Source organism: Agrilus planipennis, unplaced genomic scaffold (assembly GCF_000699045.2).
Source record: "Agrilus planipennis isolate EAB-ADULT unplaced genomic scaffold, Apla_2.0 scaffold177, whole genome shotgun sequence".
NCBI classification, from domain to species: domain Eukaryota; kingdom Metazoa; phylum Arthropoda; class Insecta; order Coleoptera; family Buprestidae; genus Agrilus; species Agrilus planipennis.
The window spans coordinates 41,999-65,464 of record NW_020438926.1 but is presented as its reverse complement, the minus strand read 5'-3'; the positions used below and the strand labels follow the sequence as shown (position 1 = coordinate 65,464).

Below are 23,466 nucleotides of genomic sequence, written 5' to 3'. Positions count from 1 at the left end.
GTATACAATTATTACAAATATAGAAAAATGAAGTTGTTCCTTTTGGTAGATTTTAAAATATTCTTCCAATTCTAGTAATTTATATTCGCTAATTCGCAAAATTCAACACAAACGTCTTTATCCGTATTTAAATCACATCCAGAGTCGGCCTGACTTTTTTGGGAAATTGAAAACGATGCAAAATTTTGAATCAGAACCGGGCCTTTATTAAACTATTTTCTGTTATTGTTTAAATATATATATTTTTTTAAGTTAAGACTTACGATTAGTGCTAGCTAGCGTTATTGCTAACGATGACTAAAATTGGTACAAATAAGACCATAAGGCTTCATACTCCAGCAACTCGTGAATAATAATGTGGATCAAAAAGCATTTTCGGAAACAAAATAATGAGAATTCTAGTTTTTAATTAACATCGTTTCTCTTTGCGTCATGCATAGTCTCTAATTACCGCATGCGGTGCTGGTTAAATAATAAGGGATATTAAGAATTTTTTTTAATCATAAAGAAATTTAATAAAATTGCTAAAATTTATGTATTTTAATAATGTTGCTTCATTCTGTCGCATTCTCTATTCCTTTGGCTTAATTTTCATTAAGGACATTCAATATTTTGCACATGCATTTCCTCAAAATTACTGTAATATAATTTAACTAATTAAACCTTATTGGTTATTTTTTCGTGTTCAAATATGTAGTAATAAATACGTATAATATTTTTCGAAAATTAAGTGCATTTTATTCAATCACAAAAAAAAATCATTTTGATTAACTTTTAAACTTTCACAAAACCAGTAATCAAAGTTTCAAATGTACCCTAAAATTATACAGATAAAGCTTTTCTTCCCGAAGCGAAATCTTCTCAAACAAATGTAAGCAATTAATTTTTTAAGTTTCTTCGTTCAAAAAAAAAAATTTGGAAAATAATTTCTGTATATATATGAAAGGATAAAAAAAAGTACCTGTAAAATTTTATTTAATAATCTAGGACTTCTCGAGTTTCATTCATAAAAGAGGATCATTAACAAAACGAACGTAGCAATGCATTTAACACGACCCGATTCGAACCGGCGGCTTTGACGTCCACACATCAGCGTCTCGACGCTTTCCCGAACATGGACGCACTGTAATCCTGATCCTGGGAACTTGGCGCCTATATCAGCGAATCGTCGGCACAGCCGCCTTTCCTGGACCGGCGAAATCGATCGATGTATGTATGATGTGTCCCCATGTAGATGTTTCACGATATTTTCGATAATGAATTAGGTGCAATTATCGCAAACTTACGGCGAAGGGTCATCGAATAGGCCTGCAAAGTTAAAAAAGAGTGAAAACATTCTTCATTATAATTGCAAAAATAATGCATCTTAATTACAACGATATACTACTTATCTCAAAATGGGATAATGCCACCCATTAAGTAAAATCTTCTCTAGAACTGTGTTTTATTTTAAAATACATGACCTAAATAACACAATTAATTTTTATTAGACGTGTTATAAATAATTTGCTGCTAAACTCAATGAGCAATTCTTTTTGGACTGTAGCCGCAACTTTTGGAACCATTTTTCAATCAAAATAGAGAATTAAATTAAATTTGCGCAGAACTTTTTAAACTTAGTGTAACAGAAATATTCGGATTTCCAAAATGAAAACTGAATGAATCGGAACATGGTAGAAGAGATAAATTGATTTACTCATCCTTAACTTATTATTTATCCTTATTATCCGAAAGTGCAAAATTTTATAATTTTTCAAATTTGAAAGTAATAGCGGGAATTGGATGCGCTATCTATACAGAGAAATATGGATTAGGAAAGCGGTAACTATTATCGGAAAGTTCTATGGATTGTCTAATGTTCGAGAGGTTTAGTGAAGATGTCGCTATAAATTTATTATGATATGTCATTGGTCAGAGTAATTACACAGGCGAACGTTCAGTTTTCTACTAAAATGTGCTAATAATTTGCAAGAGTTTGAGAGGTTTTAGATGTTAATTTAGTTAGAAATCAAAAATTTATTAAAATCACGAATGTGTTGTCCAAATTCGCTAATGTTTATATTTTTTTTTCGTGAATCTGTGTAATTACAATTTTATATTTTTGCTGGGTGTAAAACTGGATTTTGTAAGTGTAGTACATACATAGGAAGGATCAGCAAGTCTGCGTATATACGATCATCTTAAGTGCAAAAAGGTGCTAGTTTAATCAGAATTTCTGTTGTACGTGTGTGTTATTGTAAATTTTAAGCAACTATTCTTCAATCTAATATTTTGCAATTGAAAATATGAGTCACATTTTCGGTAGGTTTCTGATAAATCTTGTAATTGTATGTATATGTAGTGTGTCGATTTTCTGCCGTGTGTTTGGTTTTATTGCATTTTCATATTCAATGTCGTATTCTACGAACTTGTGTAATGGAGTTTTAGCATACTGACTGCTTTCCTTTGTTTTCTTCCGTTGCTTTATTCAAGGCTAAAAGATGAAAATGAAGTTATTATTCGACTCTAACGATTTAACGTAAGCACACGTCTTTCTGTAAACGGATTTGAACAGCTGATCGATTTTAATATTTAGTTGTTTGAATGAAAAGACTATTTGATTAAATTTGTTAGTGTGACTTTAATGGAAGATAGATATTAGAATAGTTTGCATCTGTTATTAAATTATCTAGTAGGTAGCTGTTGCATGTTCAATAAAGTATTAATTAATGAGGAAAATTTGGACATATAACCTTCGTTAATAAATTGACAAGTCTTATTAATTTGATATGAATTTCAGTTGAGCATAGCTGATCACTGGATTACAGAATAAGAAAGGGAATGAGTGTCACTGGTACGTGGAAGTCTTGTGAACACATCGTCTATGGCAGATCCAGCTAACACACCCGCTGTTGACAGCACAAACCGCCGAAAGCGTGTGCTGCAATCGCAGCCACGATTTGAGGCCAAGCGCCTTCGTACAGCATCACAGACTTCCTGGAATTCTACAGACGTAAAAGTGACCAAAAAGGTAATCTCTCATTAACTTCCTATATACACCAGGAGGAAGTGTTCCTTTGTCAGCCACTGTGTATTATTGATCTTGCTTGGAATTAATTTTTATAAATNAACAAAAATTACATTCATCCACCTTAATGCCCCTTTATAAGGCTGATTTCTTTCGCCTATGTACCCTCAAAATAATAAGCTAATTTAAAATTGCAACATTTTTATTTTTAACAGATCAGTACATCGTCCCATGTAATTAAGTAAACATTTCGAGCCTTATAGGGCAAGGAAATACGTAACGACGGTGTAATTAAACTTTTAAGTCTTTCATTATTACTCATCGTCGACTAATTTAAGGAAACTTTGTAGGTACTGTAACATTTTCATTCGTACACTGTCAACTATCATACTTGTAAGGAAAATTCTATATTTCTTTCGTTTAATTCGATAAATATAATATTACAGAACGGTATCGCAACAACCCCTAACGCATAAATGGCGTCACCCTAAGTGAAAACTCTGCGAAATACTTTAACGTCTTCTTTAAATTCTAATTTATTGGTATAAAATTTCGATTCTATTAATATATTAACAATAAGGGATATGTCGTCAGAAGAATTGAAAATAGAACTGTCGAATACATTCTCTACAACACATTAATTCTAACCCGGTGTTGAGTTTGCAGCTAGAGCAAGGTGAATATGACAGATGAATCTGTCGCCTCGACTTGTACAGCTGTACAATTTCCAACATCTCAAAACCCAGGAAAATTGCGTTAGCAAGTTGCTTGGGGTTAATAATAAAATTGCATAAGCGACAGGCATTTAGAAAAATTATATCTCATCTTCCTTGAGATAAATAAGTGTTTTGGATATTCTAAAACATTTTTCCGCGTAGGTAAATATTTTAATTTTCGATTCTCAAGTATCTACCTACTAGACTTTACAATCCCTAAATAATCTTTATCGACCTTTAAGGATTGACATCAATCCCCGAAGGGTTCGTGTCAGCGAAAACAAAAATTTATAACTCCCTGCTTCAATTATGGGAAAATGCGGGATCGACAATAGAATCAGTCTCCGTCAACAGGTCAAAGCAATAAAACATTAAAAGTTAATGAATATGTAACAATTTGGAGGTCTACCCGAAACCAAAGAAATTAATACGTGACCTACCAGATGAAAAAGTTTAGGAATATTTTAATAGAGCATTCCATTTAGGTATTTCTTTAAAGTTTATCTTTCTATAAAATTGCCCGTTTCTATTTTTCAATTTACTTCCAAGCGAAATGTTTCATTTAAATGCTTACGATAAGTGAACACTCTGAATATAAATGAAGTCATTGAAAACATCCACGTTACAAACATTAACACATGAAAGTCTAGATTGATGTTTCCCAAAATGAATACATCAGTTTCATCCTTTGTTATCCTTTACAATTGAGAGATATACGCAAACAAACGTCTTGTATATCTTAGTGAGAATAGAGAATAAAGTTCTAGACACTTCTTTCAAAAAGAAAATGCAACTTCTAAACTTTACTACATTCAGAATAAGTAAAACGATGTAGAACTTTTCGAGATTCTTGTATGACCACCCAGCAACTGTTGAATTTACTCATTGATCTACCTCTAGTATGAAGTGCTCTACTAAAATTTTGAAAGAAATTTGAAGTATGCAGTTAAGCAAATATCCCAAATTTGTAGAAAAAATCATTTTTTAAGGATACGTTAATGTTTCTTATAATCAATATCTATAGGTATTATAAAAGTAAGTGTTCAATGTGCGTGCGACTAAAACTCAGGAGTGAGTCCTAGTACGATCAAGGGAGTCATATGGTGTGGTAACCCTCCATCTCCCTTCTATGAAGAAAGTTCCCGTTTTTACCTAAATGCTTATTTTTGAAGATATAAGGGCTGGAAGTTTCGGTATAGAACATTCGAGAGTATTCGAGAGCATTCCACAACATTTCAGGACGTTCAGGATCATCCCAGATCATTGCGGAACATTCCAAAACATTCGAATGTTGCGGGATATTCTGGAACACTGTGAACCATACGAAGCCTTTTTTGAATGGGTGAAACTACTTATTGGTAAGGGTATGTAAAGCAAGAGCCGTCGTGGGTTGCAACGTTCGGGAACATCCCGGAACATTCTGAAGTGTTGTGGATTGTTCGGGAATAGTCTGGAATGTCCCAGATCGTTGTGAAACGTTCCAAAACACACTCGAATGTTGTGAAATGTTCTAGAACATTTGTGGATAGGTGGGGCTACCTGTGTACGTTTTGTATTTTAAATTTTATCCTTTTATTCCAACTACCACACAATCTCATATCAATTCCCTGAACGAAGCGGCTAGTGATAAATAAATGTTACTCACTTTCTAGTGGGGCAATTGTGATTGACATATTTTCTAGTTGTCTCTCTAAATAATCCAAATCGATGGAGTGATAACAATATTCAGAAAGTATAGCGATATGCTCAGCCGCTGTCATTAGTGGAATGCAGACAAGTATCCCCACAATTAGCAGGAGTGCCATGTCTCCCTTATCACCGAGGCATGGCACTTGGTGCCCCAATAAATGTCAACTCATTTGCTACATCTTCTGAAAATTACGTGTACCATTCTCTAGTATCGTAAGACTTATATATATGTTGAAGTAGAAGAATCTGAAAATAAAAGGAAAAGCAAATTAATAGGTACAGACCTTCGTGCGTGTGAAAATGTAACTATTTTAGTACTTATTGTCAGATAAAATAGAACGATTTAGTTAAAAAAGGTAAGAAAATGAAATAAATACTAAATTTAATTTTAATTTAATTAGTTCAAGCAATGGAAGTCAATAAAAAATAGGCGAGATAGGTTGGTATAGGCATGAAGGTCTAGTCAGAGAAATATTAGAGGCAGAAACAGGAGTTAGGAGGGGTAGAAGTAGACCTAGATTAGATTACTCTTCGCAAATAGTTAAGGATGTGGGCTGTTCTAGTTTTAGGGAAATGCGAAGTTTAGCTCAGGATAGGAAAGACTGGAGGTACGTGTCCAACCAGTCTTAGGACTGATGACCTTATGATGATGATGTTAGTTTAAGCATGCAGCATTAGTTCAAATTCGGCAAGTTAAAAATATATAAAGAAAACACAAAGGTGCCATAAGTCTTTATAGTCCACAATATTTTGAAAGCGTCTATTTTTTGCATTAACAAAAACTAATTCAAAAGCTTTAAAATTTTTAATTACGCTTCCATAATGGTTTTGTAATTATTCAATCTTTCAAAAGACTTAATAAATTAGAAAGGTGTGCAGCTTTCTTTTTAATTCTATACTTGTTTATTTCTTTTTATTTTTATTTTAAAAGTTTGCACGTTTTCATCAGGACGTACGAACAAGTTGAAGTTGTTGAAAAGCAGATGAATCTTTGAAATGAAAAGAAAATAAAGAAACGACAGCTACGCAGAGAATATTAAAGCGACAAAAAATATTGAGTACAGTGTCTGCAATACGTTGGCGTTTTACCAACAACTGACAGAGCTTTCATCCGAAAGCTCAATTTTGGTCCAATAAAATTGCACTTGATTCGCATTGAATCATTAAGCTTTTTTACTGCAGGTGTCCCATATATAAACGTTACCTGTCAACTAAACAGGTACCTCTTTTTGTATTGCTGATTTGGATTTTATTTTTATATAAATAAGCGTTTGTTATTTTCCTATTGAAAGATTCATTAATAGGAAATAAAACTGTTACCGAAAACATAAAAAATTTTAAATTCGTAAATGACCTTTTAATTTCCTTTAAATTTATGTTTGAAAAGTAATTTTTTGATAGCTGCTTTTTTTCCCTTATATGTATCTATATTACTATTAAAACCACGCAGTTAATTCGTATAAATTTTAATATAAAATCATTATGATATACAAAATTTTTATTTAGTCAAAGATACTTTGAATTGAAATAATTAGTTTTTGAATTACATTTTTATTAAATGTCTATATAATTGCTACTGAATTTCTTAATTGTGCTGTCATCTAGTAATAGTAATTTGTACCATGAAGGTAATATCAGCGAACACAATTTATGATATCTGTGTCCGCTGATAATACAAGTGTGGTACATGTACCAAGATAGTAAAACGAATAATATATTTAACTCGTCACCTATAAATCTGTCATTGTATTGCTTTTGCAATGAAATTGTGTCGTAATTAACGAAAAGGGATGAAAAGTCCTACAACAGTGATAAAAAAGGATAAATTAGTTGCTTTCCCTGTTTCACTTTTCCCATTCCATGATAAGTACATATTTCTTTATGTTAAAAGATATCTTGAATTTTGAAATCTGTTGCATTCACTTACCCCTTTCGTTGAAAGGCATACGCAATCATAATATTAATGAAATCATGTTGTAATTAATATACGAATGTGTACATACGTCGACTCGTATCATAATCGAGGGAGTTAATTTGCATTGACCGATGTCAACAGGCCGTTTGGAAATTAATTAATAATTCGTCAGTTTCACATGGCAGCCGCTTTTATAGGCTTGGTTATTAATTTCGATCGTGCTCATTTTATAAGTAGGATTTAATTTAAAATGTTCATGTTCTCAAATAATAATTCCTGTAACATTTCTAAATACAGGTTTATAATTACGTAGTTGAGAATAACAACTGTATTAGGGAGTGAAAAAGGGTGCGAATTTAGAACTTATACTTCTCCTTAATTAAATATAATATTAGTAAATACGCGAATACAGAAACTCATCGTAGACTTTTTCAGTATTTTTTATAAAGGTAGGGGAATTAAACTTATATCATTCTATACATATTAAACGCACAAAGCAAATGATTGTATACAATTATTACAAATATAGAAAAATGAAGTTGTTCCTTTTGGTAGATTTTAAAATATTCTTCCAATTCTAGTAATTTATATTCGCTAATTCGCAAAATTCAACACAAACGTCTTTATCCGTATTTAAATCACATCCAGAGTCGGCCTGACTTTTTTGGGAAATTGAAAACGATGCAAAATTTTGAATCAGAACCGGGCCTTTATTAAACTATTTTCTGTTATTGTTTAAATATATATATTTTTTTAAGTTAAGACTTACGATTAGTGCTAGCTAGCGTTATTGCTAACGATGACTAAAATTGGTACAAATAAGACCATAAGGCTTCATACTCCAGCAACTCGTGAATAATAATGTGGATCAAAAAGCATTTTCGGAAACAAAATAATGAGAATTCTAGTTTTTAATTAACATCGTTTCTCTTTGCGTCATGCATAGTCTCTAATTACCGCATGCGGTGCTGGTTAAATAATAAGGGATATTAAGAATTTTTTTTAATCATAAAGAAATTTAATAAAATTGCTAAAATTTACGTATTTTAATAATGTTGCTTCATTCTGTCGCATTCTCTATTCCTTTGGCTTAATTTTCATTAAGGACATTCAATATTTTGCACATGCATTTCCTCAAAATTACTGTAATATAATTTAACTAATTAAACCTTATTGGTTATTTTTTCGTGTTCAAATATGTAGTAATAAATACGTATAATATTTTTCGAAAATTAAGTGCATTTTATTCAATCACAAAAAAAAATCATTTTGATTAACTTTTAAACTTTCACAAAACCAGTAATCAAAGTTTCAAATGTACCCTAAAATTATACAGATAAAGCTTTTCTTCCCGAAGCGAAATCTTCTCAAACAAATGTAAGCAATTAATTTTTTAAGTTTCTTCGTTCAAAAAAAAAAATTTGGAAAATAATTTCTGTATATATATGAAAGGATAAAAAAAAGTACCTGTAAAATTTTATTTAATAATCTAGGACTTCTCGAGTTTCATTCATAAAAGAGGATCATTAACAAAACGAACGTAGCAATGCATTTAACACGACCCGATTCGAACCGGCGGCTTTGACGTCCACACATCAGCGTCTCGACGCTTTCCCGAACATGGACGCACTGTAATCCTGATCCTGGGAACTTGGCGCCTATATCAGCGAATCGTCGGCACAGCCGCCTTTCCTGGACCGGCGAAATCGATCGATGTATGTATGATGTGTCCCCATGTAGATGTTTCACGATATTTTCGATAATGAATTAGGTGCAATTATCGCAAACTTACGGCGAAGGGTCATCGAATAGGCCTGCAAAGTTAAAAAAGAGTGAAAACATTCTTCATTATAATTGCAAAAATAATGCATCTTAATTACAACGATATACTACTTATCTCAAAATGGGATAATGCCACCCATTAAGTAAAATCTTCTCTAGAACTGTGTTTTATTTTAAAATACATGACCTAAATAACACAATTAATTTTTATTAGACGTGTTATAAATAATTTGCTGCTAAACTCAATGAGCAATTCTTTTTGGACTGTAGCCGCAACTTTTGGAACCATTTTTCAATCAAAATAGAGAATTAAATTAAATTTGCGCAGAACTTTTTAAACTTAGTGTAACAGAAATATTCGGATTTCCAAAATGAAAACTGAATGAATCGGAACATGGTAGAAGAGATAAATTGATTTACTCATCCTTAACTTATTATTTATCCTTATTATCCGAAAGTGCAAAATTTTATAATTTTTCAAATTTGAAAGTAATAGCGGGAATTGGATGCGCTATCTATACAGAGAAATATGGATTAGGAAAGCGGTAACTATTATCGGAAAGTTCTATGGATTGTCTAATGTTCGAGAGGTTTAGTGAAGATGTCGCTATAAATTTATTATGATATGTCATTGGTCAGAGTAATTACACAGGCGAACGTTCAGTTTTCTACTAAAATGTGCTAATAATTTGCAAGAGTTTGAGAGGTTTTAGATGTTAATTTAGTTAGAAATCAAAAATTTATTAAAATCACGAATGTGTTGTCCAAATTCGCTAATGTTTATATTTTTTTTTCGTGAATCTGTGTAATTACAATTTTATATTTTTGCTGGGTGTAAAACTGGATTTTGTAAGTGTAGTACATACATAGGAAGGATCAGCAAGTCTGCGTATATACGATCATCTTAAGTGCAAAAAGGTGCTAGTTTAATCAGAATTTCTGTTGTACGTGTGTGTTATTGTAAATTTTAAGCAACTATTCTTCAATCTAATATTTTGCAATTGAAAATATGAGTCACATTTTCGGTAGGTTTCTGATAAATCTTGTAATTGTATGTATATGTAGTGTGTCGATTTTCTGCCGTGTGTTTGGTTTTATTGCATTTTCATATTCAATGTCGTATTCTACGAACTTGTGTAATGGAGTTTTAGCATACTGACTGCTTTCCTTTGTTTTCTTCCGTTGCTTTATTCAAGGCTAAAAGATGAAAATGAAGTTATTATTCGACTCTAACGATTTAACGTAAGCACACGTCTTTCTGTAAACGGATTTGAACAGCTGATCGATTTTAATATTTAGTTGTTTGAATGAAAAGACTATTTGATTAAATTTGTTAGTGTGACTTTAATGGAAGATAGATATTAGAATAGTTTGCATCTGTTATTAAATTATCTAGTAGGTAGCTGTTGCATGTTCAATAAAGTATTAATTAATGAGGAAAATTTGGACATATAACCTTCGTTAATAAATTGACAAGTCTTATTAATTTGATATGAATTTCAGTTGAGCATAGCTGATCACTGGATTACAGAATAAGAAAGGGAATGAGTGTCACTGGTACGTGGAAGTCTTGTGAACACATCGTCTATGGCAGATCCAGCTAACACACCCGCTGTTGACAGCACAAACCGCCGAAAGCGTGTGCTGCAATCGCAGCCACGATTTGAGGCCAAGCGCCTTCGTACAGCATCACAGACTTCCTGGAATTCTACAGACGTAAAAGTGACCAAAAAGGTAATCTCTCATTAACTTCCTATATACACCAGGAGGAAGTGTTCCTTTGTCAGCCACTGTGTATTATTGATCTTGCTTGGAATTAATTTTTATAAATAAAAGAATTGCTTTCTCATCTTTTAAAAGAGGGTGTAATTGTAGAGTTTTATAATAAAACTTTTTTCTTTGAAGCATAAAAAGCAATTCTTTTATTTTATATAAATTACCATTGTGTTTCATTATGATCCTGCCATAGAATCCTTTATTTTTAAAAATGCTTGTGTTTTCAGTAAATATGTTATAATAGTACAAAGTAATTTATCAGTTTTTAGTGAAATTCATTTAAATAGAAACTTTTGATAAATTGCAACACTTTTCAAAACAAATTACCCCTCAACTTTTATAAAGTTGTTACAAAATGTTTTTTTTTTGTTATAAACTATAGTATTGGATAGTTAATTATCCCTTTTATTATATTGGCTTATTTATTTAAGTCAGCAAAACAGAAGTTGGATTTATTTACAACAGTAATTATCAACTATTATTGTCTACTTTATTTACATTGTGTATACTACCTCAATAATACATTGGAAATACTTGTCAGTCAAGACTAGTATCAAATTCTACTTAATTTATTTTTGAATAATTTAGTAATTATTTATTATTTAGTCATTTAGGGTACAAAACAAGACAATAGAATATTCTAAACAATTTTGTTTATCAAATTTAATGCCGTGTTGTATCTATTTTGGAAAAATGTTTGTTTTCTATTATCCAGGTGAAATCAAAGTCAAAAATCGGGCTGGCCTCTAAAAGCAACCAAAGTCTATCTTCAGTGGAAGGTCCGAGTACCTCAAGAAGCTCACAAAGTGACATATCATCTAACCAAGATACTCCCCAAAAACGACGTCACAGTTTAATTCCTGTGCCCACTCCCAAATTTCGCAATTGTTCCAGTTCAATCCCCGGGAACATAGCAGACGTGAAGAGTTTAAACAATCGCGAAGAAAAGACTTCGCATACGTTTCCCAAACTGAAAAAGGATTGGAAGACGAAAAGTGCTACTTCTGATCATCCAGATCGTCGTAAGTGCCCCGAAGAAAACGCCAACGCTGTCCCGTCCACCTTCGGAAGAGGTGGATCCAATAACAAGATTGCTAACTCAAAGCACTCAAAATTGTCGTCGTCGAGTTCGAAACAGAAGGTGAAAAGTTCGAGCTGGAAATTCCGCAAGATCACGGAAGCCACCCTGCAGGACATCAACAGTTACCCAGATAACATCAACGAGAACCCAGCAGGTTCCTCAAGTTCCAGTGCCAAACTCAGGAGTACTTTCCGCAAATCTTACAAAGACAAATACAGTCTTTCAAAACACAACTATACCACCAGCAAATTGGATAACGAAAAATGTAAGCAATTATTATTTTAGTCCAGGTTCATCAATAAGACCACTTGTGTGGTTTTCATTTCACACTGTTCTAATCTAAAGATAAGTTAAATAAAACTGAAATCGACTTTGTCTATTTTAGCGTCACCGAGCGAGGTCAAAACCCAAAATTCGCCATATTCACCAACAGTGGAGCAACCAAGCTGTTCTGGTTTCAATAGCAGCTTTCCAAGGACCCACAAATACCCACTACGAAGCCAAGGTCGCCTATCAGATCCCTGTCCTGTTGTAGGCTATATTAGAAAATCCACGGAGAAGAAAAAATCACGAGAACTCAAAGCACTGGGGGCAAGTAGTAGTCAAACGAATAATAACGCTCTTGTTGATTCTGAGCCATCACGACTCACCCGGAGTGGAGCTGTGTTAAGGCGCAGCACGAGAAGCAGCAAAGGTAAGAATTTATAATTACTCATATAAATAAGTAAATAGTTACTTTTACTCAAATTAGAATAGACATTTATTTTTTATACATTATACCCCTATACATAAATTATGCCAAAACTTATTTATCCTCAAAAGTAAGCTTATAATTCAGTTATCAGCACATGTACCAGCAGTTAATTTTAAAAACTAAAATACGTGATAATTGGATATCGTCTTTGGGTATCAAAAGGTAACTTTCAAGAAAATTTACTTCTGTACAAAATTAGCCACATGTGTGAAGTCACTATTCTAAACTCAATAGTTTCCAGGAATACGTTTTAAATTTGAACTTCATATAATTTAAAGTACCTATATATTAATGTTAAATTTAAATATTATTTGCTAAGTATTTTCTATGTAATAAAACAGACAGTTAGGGTAATTTTTTTTATAAAAATAAATTATCAATTTTCAGTATTATTATTTTGTTTATGATGAATGGATTGTCTCATTGGAGGAGTAATCTTTTGCAATAGATCCAACATGGCAAACGACAAATTATTGAATAAGTACGGGCAGCATAGCTTTGTTTTTATTTTATGTTTTTTATCAGCATTATCGAAAATCTGTCGTTATTACTCTGCCATGTTCTTGCTGATAAGATATCGGCCATTATTTGTTATATACTTGAACTAATTTGTGTCAAATGAATCTACGAACAATATTATTTAGTTCACTACTATTACTACACCTCTGACCCGAAAAAATATGAACTTACGCGTAAAATGGAAGCCTCTTACTCCGCTAAATCGTGAAGCAGAAGGTCAGTTAACCCGAATCTTCTTTACATTAAGAAAAGTAATCTTTCAATCGTTTTAATCACTTGTTGCTAAACATACCATACTTGAATGTAATTATAAAATATTTTTAAATAATTGTGAGTGTTTTATAATAATGTAATTTATTACATTATTCCATACAACGTATTTAAGGATGTTTATGTGGCAACTGAATAATTTTTCCTTGTTTGGTGAATTATCTTGATAAGCTAGTTATCTAAAAGTAGACGTTAAATCATAATTTCAATACTTGCCAGCCTTGTTGTCTACAATTGTGACGTTAGTAATTTGCATCTGATGATTTTCGTTCTACGATTCATTTAATTTTTTATAAATTTTAAAATTAGGTAATTATAACATTCGGCAATATTTCAAGAAAAATATTGCATGTTATTTATTTTTGCAAATACAATCACTTTTTACTTTGTTAAATTTTGTTATCGTCACCTATGATAAAATAGCAAATGCATAAATATTAGTCAGTGTAAACTTAAAAGGTAACTTAATATACGTATGTATACAATCGATTAATAACAATCATTACTAGAAGTTCTTGAAGCCTCGTTACGCAAGTATCACTTAACTCTTTCACTCAAAACATCCCCGTGCTTTTAGTCATGTAGAAAGAACCTCGATGAATATTTTTTGTTTTTTGCACATATATAGACAAATGCACCACCTATGTGAGAACTCGAAATTTTTGTGCAAATACTTAAATATAGGGAGGTATTTCTATTTGACGTCTTTTAGTCACGCACGCTAAAGCGTGTGGCCGATCGTTCCGCAATTTTAGCAACGGAAAAATCGAGACCTTTAATTTGATATATGGTACATGTATCTGGAACATACGCGAATACAAATACTACTTCCAAATTGATTTTACGACTTTTCGTTTTCTGATTTTTGTAATATGTATTTTTGGTACCCTGAACAGTAAAAAAATGTTTTAATGTGAAATTTTTGTTTAGGGCACAGCTCAACAACGGGTTCGTGTGCTAGTTCGAGTGGTGCAAGTGGCAGCGGTAGCAGCTCTAGAAGAGCCTCCCGCCAGCATAAGGTGGGCTCCGCAGCCCCTGCACCACTCGCCCCGCCCGCCTCCCTTGCCGCCGCTGCAATGGCAGCCGATCATCCCGATCTCCCGAATAATGCCCTAAACGGTAAGTGTCATTTTCATCTTTTCCTTTTTAGTTTCGTTATGACTAATTAATATTTTTTATTCGAAATTTGCTTAAGTTTTCATGAACTAGTTTTTAGTTTGTACACGGAATTGAAAGAAAATTTTTATACATTTTTTTATGTTTCCACTTGTTTTAAATCAAGTTGCTTATAGTTGTATTTTTATAAATTTAATTTACACATTTGACATTTAAAAATGTTGGAAGCCAAGTGTTTTCTGTTAACCACAAAATAAGCCATTGGTATTGCTACTTGCGACCATTATTATTAGAAAAGAGAGCTTTTCGAAAAATAAACAGAAATGGAATTTTTCGAATACCTCACGGCTAACGATTTTTTTACAGCACTGTTGGAATTTCGTATGGAAGGTAACGAAGTGACAGAAAATTTTATAAGTCACTTTTTTATTGAATATTTTGGCAAAATCTTTCGACTAAATTCCCTGAAGTATTTTTAACAAATTAATTCATGTTTTTATTTTGATGTTTAAATTGGTTGTGTGATATCTCGTATTGAATTTATTATTTTTTTATAGCTTCAGAAGAACCAGCGTCGCCTCAAGAAGCTACTCAGGCATTAGCCAATAGCGGAGGGCCTTCGGGTCCAGGTGCGGACTCAGAAAGCGATGACAGTGAAGTGGGCCGCCTGCAGGCTTTGTTGGAAGCCAGAGGTTTGCCACCGCACTTATTTGGTGCCCTAGGACCACGCATGCAACATTTACTTCACAGAAGCATGGGAGCCAATAGCTGTAAGTGCTACATATAAACTCATCATTCTTCAATTCTCATTAAAACTAATTTATTTTTGTTTCAGCTGCTACAAAAGCTCAGCAATTACTTCAAGGTTTACAGGCAACAGGAGACGAGGGCCAACAGTTGCAGGCAGTGATCGAAATGTGTCAGATGTTGGTCATGGGCAACGAAGACACTCTCACAGGATTCCCCATTAAACAAGTAGTGCCGGCCCTCATCAGCCTTTTACAAGTCGAACACAACTTTGACATGGTACGCAATTCTTTTCTTCTTCTGTTGTATAATTTCAATAGAGAAGTATTTAAAAAAAATATTTTAGATGAACCATGCCTGCCGGGCTCTCACTTACATGATGGAGGCTCTGCCTCGATCGTCTGCTGTAGTTGTGGACGCCGTGCCCGTATTCTTAGAAAAACTGCAAGTCATTCAGTGCATGGATGTGGCCGAACAATCCCTCACAGCCCTCGACATGCTTTCTCGCAGACATTCGAAAGCAATTTTGCAAGCAGTAAGAATATAAAATTTCTTTTATCGTTTTAGAGGATAATTAATTATGTTTTTTTCTTATTTTAGCGTGGTGTTCAGGCGTGCCTTATGTACTTAGACTTCTTTTCAATAAACGCCCAACGCAATGCACTATCGATAACTGCAAACTGTTGTCCAAACTTGACGTCGGATGAGTTTCAGTTTGTGGCCGATTCACTGTCACTTTTAGCTGGAAGACTGACACAGCAAGATAAGAAGAGCGTCGAGTCAGTGTGCCTGGCATTCTCTCGTTTAGTCGACAGTTTTCAGAGCGATCCTTCGAGATTACAGGAGATTGCTAGCACCGAACTTTTGACCAATTTACAGCAATTGTTGGTCGTCACACCACCTATTATAAGCACGCCTACCTTCATTACGGTTCTCAGAATGATGTCTATAATGTGCGCGAGTTGTCCCGATTTAGCACTTACTCTACTGAAGCAAAATATCGCTGAAACGTTATTGTACCTTTTGACTGGGTCTGGGGATGTGAATCAAGACGAAATCGAATTAGTTCCCAGGTAAGTATAACATATAATGATTTTTATTAACCAGACCTTCATATTTTCTATTTTATAAATAATTTTTCAACAGACAGCCACAAGAACTCTATGAGATAACGGCTCTTATCGGTGAGTTGATGCCAAAGCTTCCATCGGACGGTATATTCACCGTCGATGCCTATTTGGAACGTCCATCAGCGGTGATGAAGGAGCTGCCGGCATGGCAGTGGCGCGATGATCGCGGCACGTGGCACCAGTACACTATGGCAGATAGTCGCACGATCGAGGCCGCACACGTTGGCGGTGATGATGAAGTCTGTTTACACACACTTGGCCGAACTTACACGATTGATTTCCATTCTATGCAGCAGATCAACGAGGACACGGGCACATCGAGACCTGTACAACGTCGCTACGCACCCGTCGGGATCGTTGGCGCGGGCTCTACGCATCCCAACACCGTCAACAACACTTCTATCAACTCGTCGTCTGCAAGTGACTTAGACAGTCTCCATTCAATCCCTCCAGGTTCGTCAGGTGGACGCGACGCTCGCGTCGCCTGTCTCAGAGAGGAACATGGGCTGGCCGCATCGTTTATAAGGTGATATACCTAAAAGTGTAACTGTGAAATAAAAGGAAACCATTGAATAAGGTTTTACCAAATAGAAAATCCTTTTAAACTGAAATTAAATAAAACATTTTCTAAGGATATTATGCAAAACGTTAATTTTATTCTACATATAAAAATTCGGGTTAAAATGTGAACCATGTTATGTACCTAATGTAAAATAATCAGGATATTTTATTGTGAAACCTTTCTCTAATTCATAATTTAGATTTTAACTTTAATCTCAATTCATAAATTTACTTTTTTAAAATATGAATTTAATTTTAATAACATCAATTAAAAATCAAACTTTTCAGTTTGATAACTGGTATTTCGTAAGTTTATAAATTCATATTATTTTTCCTTAATAGGTCGTTGTTTTCTGTGTTGTACGAGGTCTATTCATCGAGTGCGGGTCCTGCCGTACGTTGCAAGTGTTTGAAAGCACTACTAAGAATGGTGTACTATGCCAGTCCAGAACTTCTGAAGGAAGTGTTGAAAAATCAGATTGTCAGCAGTCACATTGCAGGTATGATGGCGTCGAGCGATCTCAGGATAGTCGTAGGCTCACTGCAAATGGCCGATATCCTAATGACCAAATTGCCCGATGTTTTTGGTGTGCATTTCCGAAGGGAGGGCGTTATGCATCAAATAAGGCAACTGACCAACCCAGAAGTAAGTTTATCTGCAAATAGTTTTTATGGTAATTATTTTTTTGGTTTATTTTTAGATTCCTTTAGGTGCTAGTCCGCCAAAATCGGCCAACCCGAACATGTCCTCTTCGTATCTAATGGCGTCAACTGATTCACAGCCAGGACCCTCCAACACGTCCACTAACAACAGTCTCGTTTCTCAGACAGCAAACGGGAGTGCTACGTTGACTCCCACGGGAACGCCAACTTCTAATAATTCATCGTACTCCTCTGCAACCCCTGACGGACATAGGGCAAGATTTTATTTTTTGTTTATTTTTTAAGATTTCAATACGTATAACATTTTATCTAAAAACATTTTATTTTAGGTACGTTCTCCTAGTCCATCCCACGTTCGACTTAGCGATGTTCTGAAGAGAAGGAAAGCTCAGAAACGTTCAAGTGGTGGTAACCGTTCTAAATCGCGTCACGAAGACCTGCCTCTTTCTCCTTCTCTTATGCAAGATCTGTTTTCAAAAGCAACATCTCTAGGCAGTTCTACCACCAGGTGCAAAACTATTTATTTTATTTTTTCGTTCTCTTTTAAGCGTTTTTTATTTTTTTAGTAATTCTTCAAGGCCCCGTTATTCTAGTTCTGGTTCAAAAGCTTCCAGTTTCTTGTCAAGTTTGAATCCGGCCCGCTGGGGCAGGAACATGAATTCTTCATCACACGACAGGAGTTTCAACAAGGATTCCTTCAATAGCTGTATTGGAAAATCTTCTTCCAATTCGAATCTTACCGCTGGAAACCGGGAAAAAACAAGAGGTTGGATTCGCGATCAGGTAATTAAATATTTTTTTGTTTCATAAATTAACAAAAACGTAAATCAATTTTGTTATTAATTTATAGGCTGGCAAATTCTTGGAGACGTATTCTGCAAATGAAGTGTCCGGGCCGCCTCACCCAGCCATGAATGTGCTGGCCTGCTTGACCTCGTCAATCCAAAAATTACAAACTATTGCGTGCCAGGATGCTCTGCAAGAGTTGCGTGAAATTCTCATGGAATCAGACATATCGCCTTTCGAAGTTAATCACTCAGGCTTGATCAAAGCTCTTCTGCATTTTCTGGCCGACACAAACGGATGTCTGTATCGTGACCAGCGTCTCCGAACATTCTTGCATGTATTCGCTGGCACACCTCTCGCTCAGGATGCAGTCGACATACCCGAATTGAATCCCGTATGGATGGGCGCTCTTGTAGCCAAATTAAACGGCTGTGTTTCGCAACTGGAACAGTTTCCAGTTAAAGTGCATGACTTACCAGCTGGATCCGGAATAGGGAGAAGCGGTACAAGTGCCCTTAAGTTCTTTAATACACACCAACTGAAGGTATTAATTTTTATTAATTTAACTCATATGTAATTCAGAATTTCATTATTCATTCTACTTTCAGTGCAATCTGCAGCGTCACCCGGATTGTACTAACCTGAAGCAATGGAAAGGGGGTACAGTGAAGATCGATCCGTTGGCATTAGTACAGGCAATTGAACGTTATCTGGTGGCCCGAGGTTATGGTAGGATTCGAGACAAGGATAGCGCTGCGGACAGCGACGATGGGGACTCTGATGACGACATCGACGACACTCTTGCGGCTGTTGTTATATCGCAGTCGGGTTCAAAGCACAAGCTGCAGTTTCTAATCGGTAACCAAGTGCTACCGTACAATATGACCGTTTATCAAGCCATCAGGCAATACAGCAATAATGGAAACGATCAAAGTGAAACCGACACCGATAACGAAACTCCACTGGGTAAGTTTTAATTTCAATTCTAGTAAACAAAAATAATTGCATTAGAAGTCCAATGTATTAAAATATTATATTATTGTTTTATTAAAGGTAATGCCGGCATTTGGGTTCAAACTCATACAATCTACTACAGGCCTTTAAGGGAGGAAGTAAATTTAACCGCGAAAAGTAGTAATAGTAGTGCCTCGAGTCATTCAAGTCGTAAAGGTAAAGGATCTGGTGGTAAAAGTACGTCAAAACGGAGAGTTGACGACTTGTGGAATGGTAAATATTTTTTTATTACTATTTTATACAAAAAAGCTAAGTAATTTTTGCCTCTTCCGATAAATCCTAAACTTTTTTTGTGTTTAACTTTTTATTTCTTTTGCGTATGCAATGGATGCATTATTATTTATTAGCGTATAAGATAACACAACGAATACTTAATCTTTGTCGGTCTTTTCCCTTTATATTTATTACGTAATTCTTTCTTTAACAATTGAACACCTCGAAAAATGTTTAAAGGATTGTAGCATACTGCTGAAACTGGCGATAAAGGTTCACTCATCCGATTTAAAATAAGGAAATATAATAATTGTCAAGCACTATAAACGTTGTGTTTTGCAGAAGGTATGGTGCCTCAGACGTTATCTCCCCTTACTCCTTTCCTTGTCACATCCCTCCCCGAATCCGTATCGATCCAGGACGCGTCCCTGGAAGTGCTGTGCCTCTTGCGCATTTTAAATGCGCTCAACCTGTATTGGAACTGTTTATATCCCGCTCTGGAGTACACGCCAATCCTTCCCAGTTCAGAATTCCTTAATAGCAAAATAGCAGCTAAAGCTAGTCGCCAACTTCAAGACCCCCTTGTCATCATGACCGGAAATCTCCCCAACTGGTTACAACAGATTGCTTCAGTTTGTCCGTTCCTCTTCCCATTTGAGACGAGACAACTGCTCTTTTACGCGACATCCTTCGATCGAGATCGCGCTCTTCAACGTTTGCTGGACATGTCTCCCGAACTATCGTCAGCTGACTCTCAGGAGCGTGTTACTCCCCGTTTAGATCGTAGGAAACGCACCATATCTCGAGACGACATACTCAAACAGGTATATGTCGTGTTTAGCTTGTTTTAGACCATTAGTATATTATTTTTTTGTTTAGGCGGAACAAGTTATTCAAGACTTGGCTAGTTCAAAAGCATTACTTGAAATACAATACGAAAATGAAGTAGGTACTGGTTTGGGTCCAACATTAGAATTTTATGCGTTAGTTTCGAGAGAACTGCAACGAACAGAGTTAGACCTATGGCATGCACCGGATTCTGTAGGCCAAGAGTATGTTCACGCGGCAGCGGGACTATTCCCCTTACCCCTTGGGAAGGGAGCTAAGATGGGACAAATCAGCAAAAGTAAAAGCAAGTTTAGATTTTTAGGTAAATTCATGGCCAAAGCAGTGATGGATTCTCGTATGGTAAGTAGTCACTTTCTCGTTTTGTTACTGTAAAATTGTGCAATTTTTTTTTTGTAGTTGGATCTCCCTTTCTCTCTTACATTTTATCGTTGGTTACTGGGTCAAGAACAGTCTCTGACCCTCGCAGATTTATACCATGTTTCGCCTGATATCCATAGGACACTTAGGAAAATGCAAGAAATTGTTAGAAAAAGGAATACGATATTGGAAAATCCTGATGCATCCTCAGCCGAAAAGAATGCACAGGTATAAATAACACACTATTGACACATATACGTTCGCATATTATTACGCAATTAATTATTTTAAGCAGCTAGAACAATTGGATTTCGACGGTTGTCCAATTGAGGACCTAGGTATCGATTTCATCCTTCCTGGACATAATGTAGAACTGATGAAAAATGGTCGAAACACGCACGTGACAATCCACAATTTACACCAATACGCGAATCTGGTGACGTATTGGTTCCTAATTGAGGGAGTGTACAGACAAATGGAAGCTTTTAGGGAAGGTTTCGAAACCGTGTTTTCTCTTCAGAATCTGCGCATGTTCCAACCAGAAGAGCTAGAAGCCGTCTTCTGCGGAAGCCCGCGAGACTCAATGAGTGGCTGGGATGTTAAGACCCTGATGGAATGCTGTCGACCAGATCACGGATTCACGGCTGACTCGCGCGCTATCCATTTCTTGTTCGAAGTGCTCAGTTCCTACAACAAAGATGAACAGCGGAGGTTTGTCCAGTTTATAACTGGGAGTCCGAGACTGCCTGTTGGAGGTAATATATTTATTATCTTTACTTTATGATTATTATTATTATTGAGTTATTGTAGAGTACGTACAAAATGGTCTAGACTTGCTATTAGACTATTGGCAAAATTAAAGCTCAAAAAGTTTGATTCTTTCAGCCCAAACTCATTGTTTTAAATTTATAATGTTAAAAGGTAGTAATGGGAAAAAATTTATAACATTAATACTTCATTTTAATAAATATTGTAAATTCCGTCCTAAAACACCAGCGTTTAAGAAATAAATTATATACTATACTGTAAACTAACAGGAAGAAATGCAAATTGAATTGATTTTTTTTATTTTAGGTTTTAAAGCGTTGTCTCCACCGTTAACAGTCGTGAGGAAAACTTTGGAACCGAACCAAAACGCAGACGATTTTCTTCCATCTGTGATGACTTGTGTCAACTACCTCAAGCTTCCCGACTACTCCAGTATCGAGGTGATGCGAGAGAAATTACGACTAGCCGCATCCGAAGGACAGCATTCGTTCCACCTCTCATAGACAGAATGCAAAAAAATTAATCAAGAAAGAAAACAATAAGAGACACAAAAGTGACCTGCCTCCGATGCTGATATATAATGATAACGATAATGAATTACGATGATGATGATGACAGAGTGAGTGTGAATGTGCCGTCGTACGCTTGAATCAAAAAGAGAAACTTGACTGATGATTATCGTGTAATAAATACATAAATACATACATATAATAATTAATGAAAATATCAAATAATTATTATTTAATAAAATTAACGAACAGTGCATCACTAAAGTACACATAAAAAGGAAAACTGTTGCGTTAGTGATTGTAAATATTAATGCAATCATTATTACTACTCTGCTACCGCTATTATCTTTATTATTATTATTTCTTATTAAAAACAGAAATAATCTTTATTTTGAAAGAATAATCGTAGTCCTGTCATCCATTCTACTGCTCCTGAAATATGAAAACCACTAGTTTCGCCAATTAGTTTATTTTTGTTTATTTTTTTTTTTTTAAACGATAGCCTGCAGAAAACTTGGTGGAGTCTCAGGCGAAATTTTCGAATAAATCGATTATAAAAAAATGTTCTGTTATGTTTTCTTATGTTATGGTTGTATATGTGCTAATTTCCTTTGGTGTACATTTACGTTAAAGTTGATAATTAGAAAATTTGTTTCTGTATTTTGCCTCCTAAACTCGATCTTATGTTAATATTTCTTTATTGAATAAATCATTAATTTCTATGTAAAAAATCGATTTTCTCGGCTGATTATAGGCAAACGTCGTCATCGTTACTACGAGAGTGCAATGGACTCAATTGATAAGATACAGTGTAGTTTATCCAACGAACAGACTTAAATTACAATTTTAAGTTGTACAGGATTTTAATAAGTAATGGAAGCCATTTCAGTTATGTACTTCTTGTAGTCTTTATTTAAGAGTCATAAAATTACAAATGTATTGTTAAAATAAAATTTGTATACTGATCTCTTTTTGATATCTATTTTATCAAATTTTTGCTTAAAATGTTATGAATTAAATGATACTTTTGAAATTTTACCCAAGTAAGTGGACTAAAAATCAGAGATTTGAATAACCAGTCTCAACAGGCGGACTCACTGAAGAACCACTTCTGAATGATAGTCCAACTATCAAACCCTTTTCAAATAATAGTTTTAGATACTTTTATTGTTAATTAATGTAACAGGCCTGTAGCTGAGTTTTATGGACTCTTAAATTACTAGTTTTTTTAATTAAAATAAGCA

At 34.6% G+C, this 23,466-nt stretch overlaps 2 protein-coding genes and 1 long non-coding RNA gene across 11 annotated transcripts in view; 1 reads left to right on the top strand and 2 right to left on the bottom strand.

Moving 5' to 3' along the window:
• LOC108740664 (retinal guanylyl cyclase 2) overlaps window positions 1-1,101 on the bottom strand; it is a 59,343-nt gene extending 58,242 nt beyond the window's left edge. For both annotated transcript variants that reach the window (XM_025974062.1, XM_025974063.1), the window contains exon 1: window positions 962-1,101. The gene's annotated coding sequence lies outside the window, so the exon portion shown is untranslated. The remainder of the gene's footprint in view (window positions 1-961) is intronic.
• An 8,654-nt stretch (window positions 1,102-9,755) lies between these two features.
• Window positions 9,756-23,190, top strand: LOC108740663 (E3 ubiquitin-protein ligase TRIP12). 8 transcript variants are annotated; one of them, XM_018475065.2, is made up of 23 exons: window positions 9,756-10,027; window positions 10,613-10,843; window positions 11,601-12,231; window positions 12,352-12,660; window positions 14,440-14,628; window positions 15,183-15,395; window positions 15,461-15,651; window positions 15,719-15,907; window positions 15,973-16,445; window positions 16,519-16,741; window positions 16,799-17,028; window positions 17,406-17,709; window positions 17,765-17,980; window positions 18,056-18,234; window positions 18,293-18,509; window positions 18,577-19,056; window positions 19,121-19,478; window positions 19,566-19,739; window positions 20,082-20,563; window positions 20,619-20,927; window positions 20,985-21,173; window positions 21,241-21,700; window positions 22,020-23,190. In XM_018475065.2, the coding sequence occupies exons 2-23, from the start codon at window positions 10,697-10,699 to the stop codon at window positions 22,214-22,216; spliced, it is 6,360 nt and encodes a 2,119-aa protein (XP_018330567.2). In that variant the 5' UTR covers window positions 9,756-10,027; window positions 10,613-10,696; the 3' UTR covers window positions 22,217-23,190. The 8 variants fall into 8 exon arrangements, with proteins under 8 accessions (XP_018330567.2, XP_025829823.1, XP_025829821.1 ...); XM_025974038.1 differs by having other exon boundaries at window positions 16,796-17,028; XM_025974036.1 differs by having other exon boundaries at window positions 9,756-9,958; window positions 16,519-17,028.
• LOC108740700 lies at window positions 12,709-14,385 on the bottom strand. The gene is made up of 2 exons (XR_001938396.2): window positions 13,411-14,385; window positions 12,709-13,344 (listed from the first exon to the last, which is right to left on the bottom strand). It is a non-coding gene; the product is annotated as an uncharacterized LOC108740700 (long non-coding RNA).
• Window positions 23,191-23,466: the final 276 nt, after the last annotated feature.

What these genes read in the sequence shown, in the direction of transcription:
- LOC108740663 (XM_025974036.1), top strand. Translation starts at nt 10,697, where the DNA reads ATGGCAGATCCAGCTAACACACCCGCTGTTGACAGCACAAACCGCCGA. An exon ending in GAAATCGAATTAGTTCCCAG is followed by an intron (nt 16,446 to 16,518) that starts GTAAGTATAACA and finishes ATTTTTCAACAG; the next exon opens with ACAGCCACAAGAACTCTATG. An exon ending in TTAATACACACCAACTGAAG is followed by an intron (nt 19,057 to 19,120) that starts GTATTAATTTTT and finishes TTCTACTTTCAG; the next exon opens with TGCAATCTGCAGCGTCACCC.